Genomic DNA, 24,164 nt, shown 5'->3' with positions numbered 1-24,164 from the left:
ACCCAGGGGCGAGAGACTTAAGTTGCTTGCGCAGAGCTATTAGTGATTAAATCAGAGTGACATCTAGGCTTTTCTACCGCACACGTTACATCTGTTTCACTCCACCAAATTCTTTATAAAGCCTAACAAGCAGTGTATTGACCATTTATTTTCTCATTTTATTTGTTTTTATCTTTATTTGCTTGCTTGGTTTTTTTTCTGACATAATAGATTTTGTGTTTCTAACCTGGGACCTGTACCCTTGTCTCTTACAATTTCTCCTTGCCCTGTCCTCCAGCTATTGTCTTTGTAAAGAATAAGAGGATTGTGTGGGCTGGTTCACACTGTCCGTTTCAAAGGGGAAGGTAATTTTTTTTTATAAGTTCTATGCAGACTTACCCTGAACCTCTCCCACTTCCTTATTTTTGCCTGTGGTTCTGGCGAAGTAATAGGGAGACAGACCTTAGAGAAGTATTGGAAGTACAGGGATAAAAGCTCAGCAAGGGAGATGAATGTCAAGGATTTTGCTGAGCATTGTGCTGGGCTTTTTTCAATGAAAGAGACACAACAACACACTGTAGGCCAAAAAGCACCCCAGGCTCTGCCACCGCGGTGCCAGGCCATACCACCTCACCCTCCCTCTCGATGCCAACAGATTCCATTACCGGGTCCAGGCGTCTGGCCCTGCACGAGGCGACGGAAAGCACGGTCACCACGAACACGGCGGCTCCTGCCGTCTCCTCATCCCACACCTGGCAACCGTTTGGGGCAAAGCGTGTGCAGCAAACATTGTCGCCTCTGGCTGTTTTAAAACAGAAAACAGGCTCCTTTAGACGGGCGCTTGCTCTCCGCCCCCAGAAAAATCAGGATGAATCAGGTACTGCTTAGGACCCAGGAAGGCCAAGAAGGCTTGCTTTTTTACATTTTCCCCGCATTTGTGCTATGTGTCTCTAGAGATGGGCCAGGAGAACAGTGTTTTTTAGAGGAATTTAGGATCTGGGACACAGGAGAAAATTCTAGCAGGCATCTGAAGCATCTGTCTGCTCCGTGATCTCCTGCCAAGGAATGTCAGGAAAAAAGCTGGATTCAGAAGAGAGAATTCGAGATTCTTTGAGACTGTTTCATCTCCTGTTATTGCTGTTCAGCAATGTTTTTTCCAAAATGTCAAATTCAGTTGTTTAGTGAGACGTAGTGTTATCATCGAGACTGAATGTTTCAAGTGTATGGACTCTAAAGTAATCCATTCAATCTGTTAAATTTTTAGACAGTAAGCATCCACCGAGGGCCAGGCAGTGCACCCTTCGGCGCTTAGCATAAGGCTCTTCCGTGACTCTCCTCAGGTTCTGTTAGGTTTACTTATGCATAAACAGCCAACTTGCATACCAGCTCAAATATTTATCCTCATGTCTGCAGATAAAATGGCAGCAGGGCAGCGGTACTATTCGGTTGTCTGTATTTATCTACTTAAATATATTTACCTCTTTATTATTCAGGTTCATCTATGAATTTAATTGCATTCTTTTAATGAGTGCACCCGTTCCATATGATCACAGCTATTCTATCTAACCAAGATGCAGCGTGTCTCATAGCCTGCTGAACTCTTTCTACTACATACTGGTTAAATGTGTCCCCTTCTTTTCCGATCCAAACCAGGGTGTCTGCTTGGATATCACTTTTCCCCTGTCTCTGCCACCCTCATATTTTCCCTGTTTTTCATGATGATGATAACCCGGAGACCTGTCCCAGAATTACTGGTGTATTTATCATATCCCTTTACTGACCTGCGCGCTGCTTTAGTATATGGGCCAGATCTGCTACCTATTCTATCCCATGAATGAGGATAGTACCTGGATTAACCAAAGAAATAACTTGGAGTTAGATCGGATGACTGCAAGTTGAACTGAAGAAATGAAAGTTGGTGGGGAAGTGTGGGCTAGTAACTTCGAGGGAGAGGCAGGTATCTGTTTACCTTTTCCTAATAAAAGGCATCTTAGAGTTCCTACTGTCTAAGTCTCTGTCTCTGTATTTCTAAAAATGAATAAACAAAAAGAGAAGGGTTCTCTCTGCTCTAAAGGAGATTTTGAGCGTGTCACGCTTCTCTCCTGCCCACCCAAGAGCAGACGCCCCTTACTCCTCTGCTGTGAAGGTGGCATGACCGCGTTCGTCCTAAATTTTCCCAAAGAAATCACCAAACGTCCTCCTTTGTAGGACGATGCCTTTGATCCCCGCGATGACACAGGCAGACTAGAACAAGACTAGGTTTTGTCGGACAATAAGACTCTCGGAACCAAAATATCTGAAAAGCATTGCCTTACCCACAATGGAGCGCCAGAAAAAAGGAATGTGAAAGGCGCTCATGCCAGGAAGAGGGCGCAGGCATGTGCACGACGGTAGCACCCTGGTTTCACCTTATAGACCCTAGATCTGAAGGGCTTCATCTAGCAGGCTTCCCACAGGAAACAGGCTTAATCTCATATATCCTCAGGATTCCCAAGTCTCAATGTGAAACAGGGCTGAGGAGCCCCCAGAGACCACAGATCCTCAAGGGAATGCCTCATGCAGAGCTTCAGATGTTTGGAGGAAGCAAAACCCCCAAACATAGCTGGTCCCCAAATAAGAGAGTCTGGAACGTAACTGCCAAGGTACATATAGCCCGTCTTTAGGACTGGGAGTTGGAAATTCTTGTCTAAGGCAACTAAAAATAAAGCAAAATATATCTGTGTGTGTGATTTTATAACGTTTATTTTTTATTCTGAATTCTGAAATATCATACTCAATTTAAAAAGAGAAAAATACAGCAGTAAAAATAAGTTTAAATAACGCACGCTTCCATCAGTAAGAAATACATGTGTCCCTGGTCAAGGAACTTCCACATGGCACGGAAAAAAAAAAAAAAAGAAAGAAAGAAAGAAAAGAAAAGAGATGCATGCTGTTAGGATTCTGTATCTCCTCATTTCCAGGCACATGTAATTTTTTTTAAATCAGGGCCACAGGTTATTTCTCACCAATTGTTTCAATTTATACATATATGTGATTTCTTTCTCAGCCATGAGAAAGAAATTCTGCCATTTGCGACAACATGGATGAGTCTTGAAGGCATTAAGCTAAGTAAGATAAATCAGAGAAAGACAAATATGTATGATATCACTTAGATGTGGCATCTAAAAAGGCCAGCATCATAAGAACAGAGAGTAGAATGGTGGCTGCCAGAGGCGGGGGAGGAGTGGGATTGAACAATTGTTGTTTAAAAGTATGAACTTGAATCAGTAGATAAATAAATCCTGGAGAGCTAAGGTACAGCTTAGTAATTATAGACAAAATATTGTATTATAAACTTCAAAGTTACTAAAAGACTAGATCTTAATTTTTCTGACCACAAAAAAAGAAATGGTAATTATATGGCATAGTAGGAACATTAGCTAATACCATGGTGGTAATCATACTGAAATATGGAAATATATCAAATAACACACACTGTCTACCTTGACTTCATGTAATGTTGTGTGCCAATTATATCTCATTACAAATAAAAATTTCAGGGAGTTCCCATAGTGGCTCACCGATAACCAACCCAACTAGGATCCATGAGGATGCCGGTTCAATACCTGGCCTCACACATTGGGTTAAGGATCCGTCATTGCCATGAGCAGTGGTGTAGGTCACAGACGTGGCTTGGAACCCTAGTTGCTGTGGCTGTGGTGTAGGACAGCAGCTACAGCTCTGATTTGACCCCTCACCTGGGAACTTCCATATGCTGCGGGTGCAGCCCTAAAAAGCAAAAATTAAAATAAATAAATAAATAAATAAATGTTTAAAGGACAAATAAATTCTCAGTGATGCACAGACTAATATAAATAGGTTTATTCAAATCCTTTTCTTTAATTATTTATGTAAAATTGGCTCTGTCAAGAAAATAGAAATAAAGGTGTGGTTATGAGTTAAAAATTTCTCCTGGCATCAAAAAGTAACAAATTGCAAGGAGACAATACAGTGTGAAAAAGGAGTAAAGTGAAGTGATCAGCAATGGATGAAAGATTTCAGTTCGTGGAAGAGATAAAATGAGACAGCGTTAATGAAGGAAAGAATGCAATCAACAGAGTGAGAAGGCCGTGTATGGGATGGGGGAAATACTTGCAGGGTGTACATCCTACAGAAGATTAATATCTAAAATATATAAGGAGCCCCTACAATTCAATTGCAAGAAGCATTAATAACCCAGTTTTTTTAAAAAAATGGGCTCTGGACTCATAAACACTTCTCCAAAGACAGATAAATGGCCAAGGAATTCCCTTTGTGGTGCAGCAAAATGAATCCAACTAGCATCCATGAAGATGCGGGTTTGACCCCTGGCCCCGCTCAGTGGGTAGGGGATACAGGCATTGCCATGAGCTGTGGTGCAGGTCACAGTGTAGTTTGGATCCCACGTTGCTGTGGCTGTGGTGTAGCCTGGCAGCTGTAGCTCCAATTCAACCCCTAGCCTGGGAACTTCCATGTGCCGTGGGTACAGCCCTCAAAAGCAAACATACAAATAAACAAATAAATGGCTGAAAGGTATATGAAAAGATGCTCAACATCACTAATCAGTAGGGAAATTTAAATCCCAAACTGTAATGAGGTATCACTTGACACTTGTCAAGATGGCTAATATCAAAAAACAAAAGAAAATGAGTATTGATGAGATTGCGGAAAAATTGGAATGCAAAGTATTGTAGCAACGATGGAAACCACATGAATTTTCTTCAAAAAATTTTAGATAGAACTACCACATGATCCAGCAATCTCACTACTTGATGTTTATCCAGAGAAGTTTGGAATCGGGATCTCAAAGAGATATCTGCGCTCGTGTTTTCATTGTAACACTATCCACAATGGCCAAGAGGTGGAAACAGCCTGAATGTCCATAGACACATCAGTGGGTAAAATAGGTGGTGTATGCAGACAGAGGGATACTACTCGGACTTTAAAAAGAGGAACGTTTTGCAATATGCAAAAAGCTACAGCGTGGAAGGCCCTGTTTCACGTCCAGTGTGGATGCCCCTGAGGACATTATGCTAAGTGAATCCCTAGATCACGGGAAGCTGAAACTCTGTATGAGGACCTAGAACTGTCAGATTCCCATAGAGGAAGACTGGAGTGGAGTGGTGGTTTCCAGAGGGCGTGGGAAGGGGAAATGTGGAGTTACCAACTAATCCTCACAGAGCTTCAGTTAGGCAAGCCGAATAAGCTCTAGGGACCTGCACAAGGTTGCATGTTTAGCCAACAATTTGCACCCTTAAAAATTTGTTCAGAGGGTAGAATCTCATGTGAAATATTTTTACTCCAATACGATAAAATTTCAAAAAGAAACATGAATTTTCTTGGTTCCAATCTTAGGTGTCTCCTGAATCTTTGTGGCCTCAGGAAGTTAATTCCGCTATTCAAGTTTCAGTATGCTCAAAAAAAAAAAAAAAAAAAAAAAATGCAGCCAATAACGAGTACCTGCAGAATTGTTTCAAAATTAGAGATAAGGTATGTAGAGCATTCAGAACAAGTTAACACTTCATGTAGCTAAATAAATGGTAATTAATCTTGTGAGAGGGTGAGTAAGAGAGAGAGCATATGAATGTGTAAGAAATCTTTCGTGGAATATGTCCTCAAGAGGAGCTGTAAGGATTTCGGAACTTACCCCTTGAAATACCCCCTTGATGTTGTGGCAGAAATGGTGCGAGTGCCAGGTAATGGTGACAATGAGAAATTGACTGAACCTAAAGGCAATGATTGAAAAGTTGTCTACAAGAAATGTTTCTTTAATGCTCTCCATTGGAACATTTTTGTTTTCTTTCTCTTTTTTCCTTTTTTTCTTTTTCTTTTTTGTTTTCTAGACTGAAACCACTAACTCCTGAATTCCATATATCAGCATATGTTGGGTTATTCCCTCAGTTTTTGGAGTACATCTTGAAATAACCTTCTAAGAAGATGCATTATACAAATCCATTCATCACTTCTGTTGTGTCTAAAATGACTTTACTGTTCACATACCAGACTGATTATTCATTAAGTACAGAATTCTAGTCTAGTAATTACTTCTTTTCACAAGTAAGAAAACGTGCGCATTATCTTTTAGCATCAATACCTGCTGGCAGGCATCCTTTTCAATTCTGTAAATGTGATTTAATTTCTTTATGTATTTTCATCTTTATTTTCCACCTAAAATTTTTTTGGATCTTTTCACTCATTTTTTTTTTTAATTTTACAGTAGTGTGCCCAGGTTTGAGTCTTTCATAAATAATTTTTCTAGGTATTTTAGTACTTCTTGATATTTCTTAAAATACAAATTTTGAACTTAGTTATAAGAAATACTATCATGTGGTCTGGGTAAGTTTTCTCTTTGCCTTAACAGTTTCTGTTTTCATATACATTCTCAAAGTCAGACATTAACCCTCCTTGAGGGAAGTTCTCATCTCCATACTTTCCTTTCTAATTTTACATTTGCCTGCTCTTTTTCCCCTTTCTGGGAGATTTCTTTACAACTTTATTTTCTTTCCTTAGATCTCTTTTCTATCATTTATGCTTTTCTGCTGTAAAAGTCATTTTCAAATTGTCTGCTTGCTCATGCTCCATAGAAATTGTATTGTTTTAGGTTTGCGATACATTATCAGATATCTCTGGAAAGCATCGATGCTGGAAATACTCTCCTGCAAAACAAAGGGTGGCAACACTGAATCAGCAGAGAAGGAAATATAATCCTGCCTTGGTCATCAAGAAATATACATTCTCCTCGATATTTGTGTTATTCACATAACTATACTAAATTAAGTATTATGTATTAGTTTTAGCTATTATAATCTAATTATACACAAGTCTGCAAAGATTTTTAGAATTATATCAAGTGCTAATGGTCTTAAGAATTGATAATAAGAGACATAACTGACTCACAATGAGGCTGAAAATAGAATGGAAAGAATATACTCATACGTGTGTGTACATGCGTGTATATATAACGTGCGTATATATTTATACATATAAATACCATACATATGTACACACATATACACGCTCATAAATCACACCGGTGGCATATTAAAATTGAGTTAAAATTCTTAGTTGTCTAAAACAGAGTAGCTGGTAATTTCACTAAAGTTCAAAAATAGCTTGAATAAAAGAAGTAATTAGCACAAAGAACAACAAACCGTACACATACATATACAACGTTTTTATTTTATTATTTTTTTTGTCTTTTTGCCTTTTTCAGGGCCGCACCTGTGGCATATGGAGGTTCCCAGGCTAGGGGTTGAATCGGAGCTGTAGCCGCCAGCCTACACCACAGCCACAGCAACGCAGGATCCAAGCCGCATCTGCAATCTACACCACAGCTCATGGCAACGCCGGATCCTTAACCCACTGAGCGAGGCCAGGGATCGAACCCTCAACCTCATGGTTCCTAGTCGGATTCGTTAACCACTGTGCCACGACGGGAACTCCATATGCAGTATTTTTAAAAGGCTGTCTCTGCAAAAGAACTAGATGAAAGTGATTTTCAAGATGAAGATTTAGATTTTTCCCTCATGATTATCTTGTCCATGTTGTTTGAATATACTTTTTATAAATTTACATATGATTTGCACTAAAGTTAGCATACTTATGAAAGAAAAGAATGTATATAGACTTTGTAAGCCATAGACAGCATAGGAGACAAGTTTAGGGAGATCAGGAAATGCACTCAAGATGTATTATTCTAAGTAAATATTTTGTTGAAACATAATATGCATATGCATAAGTGTGCAGTTTCATGAAATATCACCAAGTGGATATAGCTTGTAGTTGCCCTTCAGTCAATAACTAAATCCTTGACAGCACCTCGAAAGTTCCCTCATCGTCTCTCTATTACCTGGACCCTCATTCTCCAAGTTAAACCTCACCTGATTTCTAACACTGTTAAATGAGTTCTGCCTATGGGTGAATGTAAATAAAATCATACAAGATGTATTTTGTCTCTTTCTCATGACATTTTATTCAATTATTTATTTACTCCACCTAATGGCGATAGACACGGCTCCTGGGTATCATGCGTATGCTCCACCTCACACCTTTTACAAGTTTTCTGGTGAACATAAATATGTGTTGCTGGATGAGCGTCTGACAAACAGAGGAAAGAAAACAGCAGACAAGAACTTGAAAATAAGCATGAACTCCAGATGGTTTGGGCAGGCGAATGCTGAGATAAATAGTATAGGCCTCCCTGAACACAGCTCATGTTTTGCCAGGGATTTAAATATGTCTTAAAAGTTCAACTCCAGTCCTCATGAGCCAACCACTGGATCTTTTTGTAGACTGTCGTTCAGGAGAGAAGACATCTGTCTGTGAAGATCAGATGCATTGAACGTGGAAGTCTCCTATGAGTGAAAGAGGCTTTGGAAAACATGGGATTTCAGAAGAGGTCTGTGCCTACGTGTGTAGAAGTAGAAAAATAAAAGTCACCTACAAATGTTGCCAGTGACCAGATACCTGCTTCCATTGGGAGGGCTCCCCATTGACCTGATGCTCTCAAGCTAAGAGGACTCTAACTTCTCAGAAGACTCTACTTAAATATTATGAGAAGAGCTGTCCTTTTCCTTAAGCAAGATCTTACTGACACGTTCTCGTATCTGCTTTGTTTTCACCCCATAGACGATAGGATTCATTGTGGGAGGCATAAGTAGATAGAGATTGGCCATAATAATATGTATGTGTGGGGGAATGGAGTGTCCCCCAAAGCGGTGGGTAAAGAAGGTGAAGAAGGCTGGGACATAGGTGATGATGATGGCACAGATGTGGGCAGTGCAGGTGCTGAAGGCCTTCTGCCGAGCTTCTGCCGAGGAGAGGCTGACCACCGCCCGGAGGATCATGGTGTAGGAGACGGTGATGCACAGGATGTCGAAGCCCCCGATCAGGAGGGCCACCATCAGGCCGTAGACGGCATTGACCTTCACATTGCCGCAGGATATCTTGGCCACGGACATGTGGTCACAGTAGGTGTGGGGTATGACATTGCCTCTGCAGAAGGGCAGGCGCTTGGTAAGGAAAACAAAAGGGATAACAAGCATTACACCTCGAAGAAACGTGAGGAGCCCGGCCTTGGCGATGACGGGATTGGTGAGGATGGTGGCGTAGCGCAGGGGGTAGCAGATGGCCACATAGCGGTCCAGGGCCATGAGCATGAGCACCCCAGACTCCATCCCCGTGAAAGTGTGCACGAAGAACATCTGGGCCAGGCAGGCCTTGAAGTCAATCTCCTTGAGGTCGAACCACAGGACACAGAGGGTGTTGGGGAGCGTGCTCGTGCACATGAGCATGTCTGTGAAGGAGAGAAGGGCTAGGAAGATGTACATTGGTCTGTGCAAGGCCTCGTCAGAGTAGACGAGGTACATGAGGCCGGAGTTCCCTGTGATGGCGATGCCGTACATGGCGCACAGAGGGAAGGAGATCCACAGGTGCACTTCTTCCAAACCAGGGATGCCATTTAGGATGAATGAGGCTGGGGTCAGTCTGGAGCCATTTAGAAACGACATAACGACGGTTGGAAATACATGATAGATCAGTTATGGAATTGCTCTGCAGGCAGAAAAAAAATGTGTGTTTACAGAGTAGCTGACAAGTAAGATTTTCTTTCCCAGAACTGATAATTTGTCTTTCTTGTCAATCCATCACCATTTGTACTCTCTCATGTTGAATATGTGACTGTACACTCTACTTGGGTCCGTTCCTGAAGCATTAGATATTGGCAAGATGCACTGACTGTGTCTAGTTGATATGCTGGGTCTGGATCTGTTTTTTTTGTTTGTTTGTTTGTGTTTTTTGTCTTCTTAGGGCCACACGTGTAGCATGTGGAAGTTCCCAGGCTAGGGGTCAAATCGGAGCTGCAGCTGCCCGCCTGCACCACAGCCACAGCCATGCCAGGTCCAAGCCACATTTGCGACCTACACCACAGCTCACAGCAACACTGGATCCTTAACCCACAGAGTGAGGCCAGGGATCGAACCTGCGTCCTCATGGATGTGAGTCAGTTTCACTACTGCTGAGCCACAACGGAAACTCCTGGATGTGTTGGTTTTTTTTATCATATAGTCCATTCTCCAGGATGGAGTTGACCACTAACTGGCCAGCTGGACGATCAAGGATTGGTTAAATATTTGCTGTGTTCTAGGTGATTGCCATCTTCATCAGAGATGCTTGTTTCTTTCTGAAATGTTAGCAATCTTCAGTGATTCTTGTTGGCTCACTTTTCAAAGCTAATCAGTTTTATCTAGTGGGCACACTGATAACAATTTCCACCTAGTTTTAGCCCAAATCTCCCACTTTGGATTTGCAGGAAAATTAAATCCAGAAAACTATGAATTATACTCTTATGCCATAAGCTTTCTTTAAGCAAAATTGTAGAATGACCTTAAAGGTAAAAAATAATAATAGCCCCCTTCCCCACATCATCAAAAGCCCCCCTGTCAATTCCTTCCATCCGTACTAAAGTGAATAGGTGGTGACGCATCACTGGAAATGCAATGATTTATGAAAAGCACTGTTTTTCTTATGGCCTCCAGAGGCCATTCCAATGAGAACAAGGATACTCATCCTTTCAAATGAAAACAACTGATATTTCCTTAGAATATAGTGTTTGTTTTCTACCCAAATCACAACCTCAGAGGACCACAGAATCAAATATCTCTTGGTCTGTATTATCTCCAAAGCTCTTTTCACAGCATAGACAAGGTGCTCTGTATATTTTGAAGTCCGTAGAGAAAGAAATTGGATCGGCGAAATACTCATGAGTAGTAAGAAGGAGAATATTTGGTGTGATATCGTATTGTGAAGAAATAAGAACAAAGTTGACATAGGATGCATGCAAATTGAATGTATAAGTCTGAAGAAGCAAGCTATGTTGGGCTGGAATGTGCTGATTTAGGGGATGAAATGTAAACGGAGTGTGATGATGGGGATAGTCCAACAGAGGGGGCTATTGGAGAAAAATAATTGTTCAATAAAAATTATCAGTATTGAGATTTATAGTACTTCGACATATGAGGGGTAGCTCACCTGCCACTTCAAAGGAGTCTCTGTTGAAAACTTAAGGTTATGAAAAATAGACTCTCCTTTCCTCATATGTGTGTTTTATAAAATTTTATATCCTTAGTTCTTAAACGTTTGAGTGGATGAAACCTAGGGCCCCTTTGAATGGAGAAGCAATTCAAATGTCATAACTATGACATGAAATGAAGCAATTCCCTGAAAGGAGAAGCAGATGAGGAACAGAGAAAATATGGAATAAACATGGAATAAAATAAATGTCTTTTCTCCCACCATGGTATAAATGATTTTCTCTTAGAATTGCTGTTTTTAGCTTTCATGGCCATTGGGATGGATGACCTCTCTAGAACACTCCCCACAAGGGTTAGGCTTCCGTAGCTGAGGCAAGCAGGTTTTATCCATTGTGAAAGTGGAGCATACAAGCTGGTATCTAAATGCAGCCTTACCATAGGGTACATGGTACCTTTTCAAAAGTTAAGAGAATAACCTTATTTGTTCACTCTCTTCTTTCTCCCCCCGCCCCGCTTAGTTATCATAATCAGCACCCACTCCATTAATAAGAAGAAGGCACTGGCAATTCAGAAATCCGCTTACCCTGAAAGCTACTGGAATTCTTCAAGAAACTGAAGATGTAGCTATAAATTAAGTCGTATTCATGTCTAGGTGATGCTCTTGACCCTGCTGGAGAAATATAAGACTGATATTGAGTCCATGAGTAGGCAGAGGGAGGAGGGAACATTTCTATTCTGGGTGTGTGTGTGTGTGTGTGTGTGTGTGTGTGTGTGTATGATCTTTTCTGCAATTAGAGAGCTGGGAAAACTTAATTGTTACTATCTCTTCCTACTGTGGCCTCAGAGGAGGTGATTTCCGTGTATGCGTACTTACATTATATAAAAAAAAAAAAACGACAGGAATCAGATACTGGGTCCTATGGACCATAGTCAGCAGTCGGGAATTGTTTTAGAAATTATTTTGTCCCAAACCACAATCTTGGACTCTTGGCAGCACAATTTTTTAAAGGAACAACAGAGAATATGTAGCTCTGAAATCTTTTGAACTTTCAGAATTAAATCCTTTGAAGACATTGATCTGTCCACCTTTTGCAAAACTTAGCACGATGTCATGTTCAAAATCAGTACTGAAAAAAAAATTTGGGGGGATAAATTAGGTAATATTCATTGGTATGCAAAAAATTGTGTTTTATAAGTGACCTCACATTTAGCATCCCTAATAAATTTACTTATGTAATAATTTTTGTGTGGATCATTTTGGATTATCTAAATATATAGCAGCTCAAACACAGGAGGCGTGATTGTGGACATGTTTGTTTCATTACTGAAGCGTGAGTGGTGTGAAGTCCACCACAGGTAAAGAAATCTCACTCCAGTCACATGAAAGACATGGACCCATGCTCCAGGGCAAAAGCACAGCTGTGCAGGAATAAAATCCATGATAAAGCAAATACAGGTCACTCGCCCAGAGTAAATTGTATTGATCAACTGCTAGTAGTAACATACACTAATCTGTAATAACGCATGTGAAACTGCTGGTTGAAAAGACTTTCTTCAATTCTCAGATACTCTCTCCACCGTACCCCCAAGGGGGACTCTTTGAGATGTTCAGGAAAGTGTAATTTATTCCTGAGAAAATAACCCTGGGTTAACGTCAAATGATTCACCACTGTGTGTGATACTGACTATCGATTTTTGTAGATACTTTTTTTCTCCAGCTCTATTGAGATATAATTGACATATAACTGTAAGTTTAAGGTATGTAATGGGATGATTTGACGCATATATTGCAGAATGTTTACCACAGGCAGGTTAGTTAGTGCATCATTCACCTCCCACACTTACCCTTTTTTATCTGTCACTACAGTGAGGACATATATAGTCCTACGCCCATAGCGTCTTTCAAGTGTACAGTTGAGCATCATTAACTGTGGAACCAGGAAGCCTACAAGAACCCAGTTCTTCAGTAGTAATATCTTTGCATCCCAGAGAAGACTCCCACTGGATCATATGTTGTTGAGTTTGCCAGTATTTTGTTGATACTTTTTGAATCTATATTCCTCAGGGATATTTGCCTGCAGTTTATCTTCTTGGAATCTTTATCTGGCTTTGGTATCTGTGTGATGCTGGCCTCATGAAATGAGTTTGAGAGTGTTCAAGTGATAATGTCACTTGGATAGATATACTTATTAAGTCTAAAAAATGCTTATTTCTGTTCCGTGATTTCTTAGATTTTTTATCATATTATTGAAAGTTATAATATTATTAAGTTACATCCATTGATTAATCTCCATCTCATTGAACATATTGATATACATTAGATTTTTTGTATTAAATACGGTTGATTTATAATATTATATTATTTTCAGGTGTACAGTATATTGATTAAATATTTTACAGACTATACACAAAGTTATTATAATATTGGCTACATTCCATGTGCTGTGCAATAGTTCCTTGTGTATGATTAGTTTTAGACATAGTTGTTTGGAATTCTTTTTTTTTTTCTGTCTTTTTAGGGCCACACCCGCAACATATGGAGGTTCCCAGGTTAGGGGTCGAATTAGAGCTGCAGCTGTGGGCCTACACCACAGACACGGCAACGCAGGATCTGAGCCACGTCTGTGACCTACACCACAGTTTATGGCAACACCGGATCTGTAACCCACTGAGCCAGGCCAGGGATTGAATCCACAACCCCATGGTTCCTAGTCGGATTCATTTCCACTGCGCCACGACAGGAACTCCATAGTCTGGAATTCTTAATCCCTGCCTCCAACTTGCCCCCCCACGCCTCTTCCCAATGATAACCACTGGTTTGTTCTCTGTATCTATAAAACTGGTTTTGGCTTATATTGATTTCTTTGTTTTATTTCTCAGATTTCACATAAAAGTGATAACATATATTATTTTGTCTTTTTTTATTCTTTTCTTTGTCTGACTTACTATACTAAGCATGTTACCCTCCAGGTCCATCCATGTTATGGCAAAAGGTAAAATTCTGTTTTTGATAGATGAGTTAAGAGTCCTGTGTGTGTGTGTGTGTGTGTGTCTCACATATATATATCACATCTTTTTTATCCATTTATTTGTTGATGGACATTTGGTTATTCCACATAATTAAAATATTTAATTATATGTACATACACATATGAAATAAATTCAGATAATAAAGATATAATACTTCCAAACTTGTTTAATAAAGCCATGGACCTCAATATTAAAACCTTAAGAAGACATATTATAAGAAAGAAAATTTAGAGACCAAAATTTATAATAATTCAGATGTAAAAAATCACAAATGAAATATAAATATTAAAAATTAAATATGGTAATCCATGAAAAGAATATAGTAACTCATAATCCATTGGAGTTTATCCCAGAGAATATGAGGTATAATTAACTTTTAAATATTAGTCAAGGCTGTTCTTGGTTTTTGTTTGTTTGTTTAAGAGCTCTACTTGCAACATATGGAAGTTCCAGGCTAGGGGTTGAATCGGAGCTGCAGCTGCCAGTCTACCCACAGCCACAGCCATGAGGGATCTGGGCCTCATCTGTGACCTGTGCCACAGCTTGTGGCAACAGTGGATCCTTAACACAGCAATTGAACCCGCACCTTCACAGACCCTGCACCGGGTTCTTTAACCCGCTGAGCCACAGCAGGAACTCCTGTTCTTGATATTAGCAGAGTAAAACTAAAAAGCCACATGACTTGAAACATTACTTTTAGATAGATTATATTAATATAATCTTATAGAGATTAAAATAGTTTTGATACCAGAAGTCTACAGATGAAAACAAACTTAATTCATACAGATATTAACGGAATAGAAGGATTTTTGGGGGGGAGGGCCTCACCCTCGGCATATGGAGGTTCCCAGGCTAGAGTCTAATCTGAGCTGTTGCTGCCGGCCTACAGCACAGCCACAGCAACGCCAGATCCGAGCCCTGTCTGCGACCTACACCACAGCTCACACCAAATCTTTGACCCACTGAACGAGGCCAGGGATCGAACCCATGACCTCAGAGTTCCTAGTCGGATTTTTCTGCTGTGCCACGACGGGAACTCTGGAATAGAAGGATTTAAATTCAGAATTATCATTCACCAAAGACAGTTATTCTCGACTGCATTTCACTGACTTAAACACACCAGTTTTCTGTCTCCTATTATGTCATAACCAATACCAATCCTTACAATCCTTTGAGCCTCATGTATCAGGGAATTTTTCTAACATAATATTAGGAGAATCTCTTGGGAATTTGATGTTTGTCAGCCAGTAGTTAAGCCCAAGCTTAACTCATAGAGGTTCTCTCAAAGAGAGGAATATTAATGTAAATTTCCGACATTCTCACATCCATTCAGAGGAATATTAATGTAAATTTCTGACATTCTCACATCCATTCAGTGTCGTTTACCTAACAGTAAATCTATTTTCAGTTATATGATGAGAAAAAACAAAGGACTTTCTAATTCCCTCTTCTCAGTTGAATCTCCTGTCCATTTCTTCACGACTAAGTCTACTCATAAATGTGGAAGAATTATCTTTACTAGACATCTTGGCACACATGGCCAAGCCCTCCCAGCTGATGTAAAAATTATGAGCCATGTAATTTCATTTTCATTTTCAGACTTCATTTAATCTCTCATATATACACATTGTTTATATAATAAGAATATAACACATGTGTAATATTTACAAGCATGTGTACTCTCTGAATGTAATTTTAATTAGAACCCCCCCCACACACACACAAACACACACCAAAGACTTGAAACCTGTATGTTTTCATTCAAAGATTTTCTATCTTGAAGAAATACCTAACAGAGCCTAGGACTGGGAGCATATCTGCCATCTGCTAGTTTATTATTTATTTGATTTAAATGTTATTTTCCCTAATGCTATCACTATGGAACTCAGCATATATCAAGGAAATCATTGCTTCTAGACTTTTCATTTATTGCAGCTGTCTGTTCTGGAATGAAGCTATGCTTCACCGGGTTTCTAATAATCAAAAACTTCCACTCAGGTCAGAAGATCTGTGGTGACTGTGATATTTGGAATAATTGACCAACGGGAACCTGCTGTATAGCAGGGAAAAGCTACCCAATTGTCTGTGATAATCTATATGGGAAAAGAATCTGAGAAAGAATGAAAGTGTGTGTGTGTGTGTGTGTGTGTGTGTGTATCTGAAATATTTTGTTGTACAGCAGAAATTTTCACAATGTTGTAAATTAACTATGCTTCAATAAAACTTTGAAAAGTTTTTTAAACATTTTTAAAAAGAACATTTTTGTAATAGTCTATATAGGAAAAAAGAATGGATGTATTTATATGTATGACTGATTCACTTTGTTGTACACCTGAAACTAATACAACATTATAAGTCAACTATACCTCAATAAAATTAAATTTAAAAAAGATCTGTGGTGAGAGTTTCCTTTTGGTTTATGTGTTTTGGAAAGAGGGTTCATTCACTGCCAATAAAAAGTCTTGATTTGCTAGGTTTCTGCCCTTATTGCTGCCTGTTCTAGAGGAAAACTACACCATTACACCAGACCACTTCTTCCTCTTTCTACCCTCTTTTTCCCCTCGCTGGCATTCATTTCTACAAGCCCAGGGATGGTATTAATTGCGGGCATGCTATCTCTGCTTCTTCCCAGAAATCCTTTCACTGATGGGAGAATTTTAACCAGTCTTCTAGTTTTCCTTAGATTTGATCAAGATCTACTAAGTGGAATTACAGCTTTAAAGGATGATGTATTTCTAGTGAGACAGAGTGGATCAGGAAGGAAAAACAGTGTGTTTAAAAATACAGCGTTTCGAATGAACGTGCAACCTGCCTGAGTATGTAAAATATATCTTAATGAGTCTTTAGCCTAGAAGAATCTGGAATTTTTTACTCAATGTTTTTGAGGAGGCTTCGAGCCCCATATATGCCATGCAGATAAAGCTATGACAAACATTATGAAGCTGGAATTGAAGCCTTCTGGGAAGTTAGATATAATTCTAGGTTTATACGTTAATGATTACCAGACACAGTTCATATGTCCATTAGAGAAAAGTTGTTAAAATTTAAGGGTAATTATTGAGTATTTTTCCCCTACTCAAATATATTCAAAGCATATAGACCTACTTCCCACAAAGTTAATTTTACCTCCTCTCTCATCAGAGATCTGTGGGGACATCTCTATCTGGGAATCTACAAATAAGTTTTCTCCTTTTACTTGGAAAATCCCCAGAGACATGCTCTTACATAGGGCTTCTCACCAATGCAGGACAATATTACTGAGCAATATCAGTCATGAACAGAGACAGAATCATCTGGCAACAGGGTGAGTTTGGACGACTCAGAAGAGAAAAATATATAAGAAGCACAGATGCTAAAAAGTAGAGGGGATTTAAATCAGAGGGTGGCGGAATAAAGAAGACTAAATTATCGTCCTCTTTAGACTTCTGAAACCAAAGGGAATCGCAAACTGCCATGAGGAGAAAGAAGGGAAGTGGGAGAAAGATTGAAGGTAATTTAGGCAGAGGAGGAAGAAGAATGCGTGATTCTGATGTGACAAGGACCAAAGTGGTAATTAATAGGTAAGCACATTTGTGTACAATGGTAGAACACCTTCTCTGTTTGCCATAGAGGGTAGAGTCTTGCTTAGGAAATGGTAAGACTTCTACCAAAGAAGTGAATTAGTACAAAAGTGGGAAGAAATTCCAGTGACCATGTAGCCCAGCTTCTGACACATTCATGACACGTGCCATTCTCCCTTTGACGGGATATACATCTGATGACTGCTATCCTCTTATCTCACTAAAATTCGTATCAGCATGCATGAACGTTCCTTGATCCCAAGTCTATGTTCTTAAAATGTTTCCTATTCATAATATGTATGTCCTTAGGGTGTGTAAATACAATACAAAGGCAACTATTTCCTCTGCGCCTTGTATATTCTCCTAATTCTAAATTTCTCTGAGTTTTAAAAAAATCTTTGAGATTCCAGATATCTTATAACTATAGGGGTTTTTTTTTGGTTTTGTTTTTTTTCCTCCAGAAGGAAAAGCTGGAAAGACATGTTAACACCAAGACCGACAAAGTCTGGGAGTTGAGATCTGAAACTGGGAGGTAAGGAAAAGCTTCCCTTTTGCATTGACACTGAAGAGAGATCTGAAATTGTAGGAGGCACATACCATGACATTGACTGGGGAAGAGCGTAACAGGCAAGGACAGTGAAAAGGGAAAATGCCCCGAATTGTGCGAGTTTGTTGAGTTTGAGACAACTTCAGTAGGAATGGATGGACTGAGAGAGTTGGTGTAACAGGAGACACATGCAGAGATTAACAACCCTACAGGATGTTGGAAGCAAATGAGGATGTCAGCTTTCGATCCGAGTCAGATGTAAAAATACTGGCGCTTTAAGGGGTAGTTAGATATGACCCTACTTATATGTATTCTACAAAGAAAATAATGGCAATATACTAAAAACAATTGTTTTAAAAATTTTTTATTTTATAATGATTTTTTATTTTTGTCCATTTTATATTTTGCTGATAATGTTCCAGATTGTGGCAAAAATCTCCATCGTGTTGTTTCTTTTTGGCTGCACCTGTGGAATATGGAAGTTCCCAGGCCAGGGATGGAATCTGAGCCGCAGCTTCGACCTACACTGCCGCTGCAGCAATGCCAGATCCTTTAACTTATAACACCAGGCCAGAGACTGAAGCCAGGCCTCCCCAGCAACAGAGACTTAACCCACAGGATCACAGCAGGAACTCCTATGGTTTACTGGGCTTTTTGTTTGTTTGCTTGTTTTTTTGCTTTTTTTAGGGCCAGAAGTTCCCAGTTCCCAGGCTAGGGCTCAAATTGGGGCTGCAGCTGCCAGCCCACACCACAGCCACAGCAACACGGCAGAGGCATCCAAGCCACATCTGCAACGCACACCACAGCTCAAGGCAATGCCGGATCCCTGACCCACTGAGCAAGGTCAGGGATGGAACACAAATCTTCATGGATATTAGGTGGGTTCATTAACACTGAGCCACAAAGGAAACTCTCAGTTTACTTTTCTTAATGTCAAAAATATTTACAGTTGAGAAAATTTCTTTAAAACGTTTTCAGTGTTTGAGTTCCTATTGTGGTTCAGTGGGTTACAAACCCAACTAATATCCATGAGGATGCAGGTTCAATCCCTGGCCTTGTTCAGTGGGTTAAGAATCCAGGGTTGCCATGAGCTGTGGTTTAGTTTGCGGACATGGCTCAGATCTTGCATTGCTGTGGCTCTGGTGTAGGCCTGCAAGCTGCAGCTCTGATTTGACCCCTAGCCTGGAAACTTCCATATGCCACGGGTGCAGCCTGAAAAAGCTAAAAAAAAAAAGACTTCAGTTCTAATCTGTTACTATTTTCTAGAAAAAAATTGCTTTTTTTATATGTTGGTTTAATGTATACAGCATCATTATAAAAAAATTTCCACTGCTTAAAAGTAAAAATTAAAAAATAAGACACTTAGGAGTTCCCATGGTAGCTCAGTGGTTAATGAATCCAACTAGGAACCATGAGGTTGCAGGTTCGATCCCTGGCCTTGTTCAGTGGGTTAAGGATCTGGCATTGCTGTGAGCTGTGGTGTAGGTTGCAGACGCGGCTCGGATCCCGCGTTGCTGTGGCTGTGGTGTAGGCTGGCGGCTACAGCTCCCGTTGGACACCTGACCTGGGAACATCCATATTCCACAGGGGTGGCCCTGAAAAAGGCAAAAAGACAAAAAAATAAAAAAAGTTTTTAAAAAGATGCTTAGATAAATCCCTAGGCAAAATTTCAAAGAGAGAAAGAGAGAGAGAGGAAGCAATCAAAATTAGAATTTTAAAAAGGTCTATTATGGGGAGATTAAAGTATAATAGAATATATGATAATTTGATGAAATTAAATATATAATATGTAGCTGTGAAAATGATAAGCAATTCAATGTAATTATTTGAATTCATTTGAGGACTAAAAATAATGCAACAGAAATTAAATGTGCTTATTTATAAATACAAATTCTCTGTTTATCTACATAGATTTGAGAGCATACTAGAATCCTGGAGAATTAGAACTTAAAAATGTCATTGATTGTAAAGAATAAAATCTTTCATGTTTATCAAGAAGAAATCATTAGAGATATAATGGAGAAGGCATATGGCTGTGCATTGTAAGCTGTAGCTTGTTATGTAACTTTAGGTCTGCCAAATATTTTGTTCGAGGTTATTCTCTTGTAGAGTGGATGATGCTCACCTCATAATATATGTCCCAAATAAGCAGGTTCTCACATAATTTAACTGATTATAATCCAGTGGACACATTTGGAAGGACTTTTTGGAAGAAGAGAAATTATATGACCAGTTAGTAGAGTCTGTTATTAAAACAGGGTCTATCATTTGGAAACTGGTCAATTGGCAAAAGCAAGAGTAAGCGAATATGGAATATGAGCAGGAGAAAGAGTTTATGGTATAAAACCAAGCAAGACCAGGTCTTTGTTAACATGTTTGTCATCCAAAGCAATCAAAATTTAGTAACAGACTCAGTAAGATCAGATAACACAGCCTAGGTACAAAAAGATGATTTCCCCCTAAGTTTATTACTTGCTTTGTGAAAAATACTCATTCATCTTTTGCTCTGACCAGAAGCAGTCTCACTGTTATCTTCCTGTACAGGACATCTTTATTGACCCTGAAAATAACATGCTTTGCAGTTGACCACCATGCATGGAGCCAACAGCTCCAGCCTGACACCAACACACTTCATCCTCAGTGGGATTCCTGGGCTGGAAGCGGCACACGTCTGGATCTCCCTGCCGTTCTGCTTCATGTACGTCATTGCTGTCACAGGGAACTGTGGGCTCATGTACATCATCAGCCACGAGGAGGCTCTGCATCGGCCCATGTACTACTTCCTCGCCTTGCTGTCCCTTATAGACATCAGTGGCTGCACTTCCTTTGTCCCCAATACGTTGTGCATCTTCTGGCTCCACCTCAAGGAGATTGACTTTAACGCCTGCCTTGTGCAGATGTTTTTCATCCACATGCTGACAGGCATGGAGTCCGGGGTGCTCATGCTTATGGCTCTGGATCGCTACGTGGCCATTTGCTACCCTCTACGCTATGCCACCATCCTCACCAACACCACCATTGCCAAGGTTGGGCTGGCCACCTTGATGCGAAGTGTGTTGCTGGTGATACCGTTCACTTTCCTGATCAAGCGGCTTCCCTACTGCAGGGGCAATCTCGTTCAACACACCTACTGTGATCATATGTCTCTGGCCAAGTTATCCTGCGGCAACATCAAGATTAATGCTGTCTATGGTCTCATAGCTGCCCTACTGAATGGCGGGTCTGATATAATTTGCATTTCCCTGTCTTACACCATGATTATTCGTGCTGTAATAAATCTGGCATCTGCGGATGCCCGACACAAAGCTTTTAGCACCTGTACCTCCCACATTTGTGCTATTGTCATCACCTATGTCCCAGCCTTCTTCAATTTCTTCACTCACCGCTTTGGGGGACGCAGCATCCCTCACCACGTCCACATTTTAATAGCCAACCTCTACCTGCTGCTGCCTCCCACCTTGAATCCAATTGTCTATGGAGTGAAGACCAAGCAGATCCGTGAGGGAGTCATCAAACTGTTTACTAGAGAGAAAGATGCTTTCCGTGTGAGGTAAATCTCCGATGTGGAATTCTGCATGTGGCCCAAAGACAAAGACAGCTATAGGCAGGAAGAAAATAAATGCACAATTCAGCAGCCCAGATGTCAGAAGAAATACCTAAAATCCTCTGCTGTCATATTTAGGAAATCATTCCAAAATTTTTAATCTGAGACTTCTAACTTACTGGAAAAATAAAATAGGCAGGAAACAAGTCCATTTCCCAAATAGCGTTTAACTTTATTTTTTATTGTTTGATGGCTTCTCCCTAGCATATGGAAGGTCTTGGGCCAGGGGTTGAAGGCGAGACAGAGCTTTTACCTGAACCCCTGAAGTCAGATTCTTGACCAACTATGCCACAGTGAGAACTTCTCCCACATAGTTGAACTTTCGTTAGACCTTGTTGAATGGACACACAGCGTCGAATACCGGGAATATACAACTGGAAGTCATCTCTTGAGGATGAAGGCACTGGTCTAGACGCTGGGAGGGAGTGTAGGGTAAAGACCAGGGAAGTGTGGTGCCCGGGGAGGCTCCGGGAGACTGGGGAAGGCACAGAAGCAAACTGTCCTCGGAGTTCCAGGGAAGCCAGAAGCACCCAAATTGTGCCGAATTCCAGAGGTCTTTGTCATCCTTTTAATACCATATTTATGTGAAATTTGCATATCTTAAGGGAAAAAAAAACCTTGACTGTTAACTTATTTCTTGCATCCTGTTTCCTTGGAAATTATTTGGATATCTCTAACTTTGTGTAAATATAAATGACGCAGGAGTAAAAATGATTATTGAAGTTCATGATAATCTGGGAAGCACTCCTTTGAGTTGATATGAAGTAGAATTTTGAAGAACACAGCGAATACTCTTTGACACCTTTTGAAGAAAGGCTTTATAACTAGAGGGAAAGAGATTTGAAGAAGATTTATATACAGTGCCTATCAAGGACGCTTCGGTTCACTGCTTTTCTTAACTCGAATATATAAGAAATAGTTAAATGATCAGACACAATCAAGAAAAGAGGACCTTATTTACACTTCTGGAAATAAAAGAGAAAAAAAACATGGGGAGGGAATGATGAATGTGGTGGTACGGAATAGGAAGAATAAATGAAAAGCGAAGAAAATAAGAGCATTTCCCAAAAGGAAACTGTAGCAATTGAATGGAATCAGGAAATGGATACAAACCGATAAAGAGGTAGCGCTATTAGTAATAGCAACTAAGATTTTAATCTTATATTCTGCTAATATGAAGAATATATTTTATTACCATATTATGCGTAGTCAAATGATTGTGAACTATATTAATCACTCCATATATTTTTGCAAAGTAATTTTCATGCTTGGAAGCAAAACCTAAATCTAAAACATATGAACATTATAAAAGTGCCTTTATAAAATACAAAGTATTAGCTTACAGTCAATAAAGTTGGTCCCTCTTGAAATTATGTTGTTGGATTTGGAAAATTTTACTCATCTGATATTGTCATACCAAAACCATATGAAAACACTAGTAAACAGATCAAATAGTTCCTTTTCCCAAACTGCCATTTTTAAAATATATATATTTATTAAATATTATAACAATACTTCATATAAGAACTTACTTTTAAATTGTACTCAAAACAATAGCATAGCTATAATTATTCTCATTTTAGAGACAAGGAACGTGAGCTACCCAAATAGCCAAACTAGATGAATCTCAAAATATTAAGATTAAAATTAAAACACAATAATGTTAACAGGCCTATGCTTGAGGAGTGTGAAAGGAAAAAAAAAACAGCAAAATAGTAACATAAAATTAAATCTCTGAAAAAATGCAGTGCAATAAATAAAATTCATTTGAGGCATCTGAGTGTCAATTCTCAATTAATTTTAAGTCGTCTTCCCCATTGCAAACTCAAAAATGGGTTTCACAGAAGAAATCACCACCAACAACAATATAATTCTGAAAACTAAGACTCACAACAGAATTAGAGCCAGCCAGCCAGAATCATTGCGAAGTTTTTAAATAATTATAAAACAGTTGGTGATGGAAGAAAATTCTATTCCATATGCATGGAACGAGGGAGAGAGAGAGAGAGAAGAGAAGGGAAGGGAATTGAGGCGAAGAGAAGAGATGCAAGGTGAGAGAAAAAAGTGGATGAAATTTCCAATTCCATCTCATGTCCTAGAAACCGAGTTACGAGGCAGAACTCACTGGGTTTAGTGAAAAAGGCCCAAGTGCCCCACATCAACCTCACAGAGTTTGATTATGCCTAGAACCAAGCTCTCAGGTACAAAGAGCTCACACTCAGATTTAAATGTAGTTTAATCATTTTTCCTTTTCATCTGTGGGGTATTAATATTCCCAATGGAAAGTTAATGGAATGAAATTGCAAGCTGCTACCAAATGTCGTGAAAGTTATCTTGCTGCTGCAGAATCTCCAGAAGCCTGTGGCCAACCCCTCCAACTGGTCGCATGCGTAGAT

The 24,164-nt window shown here is 39.7% G+C and overlaps 2 protein-coding genes across 2 annotated transcripts; one reads left to right on the top strand and one right to left on the bottom strand.

Moving 5' to 3' along the window:
* On the bottom strand, positions 8,541–9,506 carry LOC100515742 (olfactory receptor 52N1). The gene has a single exon (XM_003129442.3). It carries the CDS (start codon positions 9,504–9,506, stop codon positions 8,541–8,543), a length of 966 nt encoding a protein of 321 aa, XP_003129490.1.
* Positions 20,756–21,718, top strand: LOC110262260 (olfactory receptor 52N2-like). The gene has a single exon (XM_021102651.1). It carries the CDS (start codon positions 20,756–20,758, stop codon positions 21,716–21,718), a length of 963 nt encoding a protein of 320 aa, XP_020958310.1.

Source organism: Sus scrofa, chromosome 9 (assembly GCF_000003025.6).
Source record: "Sus scrofa isolate TJ Tabasco breed Duroc chromosome 9, Sscrofa11.1, whole genome shotgun sequence".
In the NCBI taxonomy this organism is placed as follows: Eukaryota; Metazoa; Chordata; class Mammalia; order Artiodactyla; family Suidae; genus Sus; species Sus scrofa.
The sequence above is the reverse complement of the archived record's forward strand: the minus strand, read 5'-3'. Positions and strand labels throughout refer to the sequence as shown.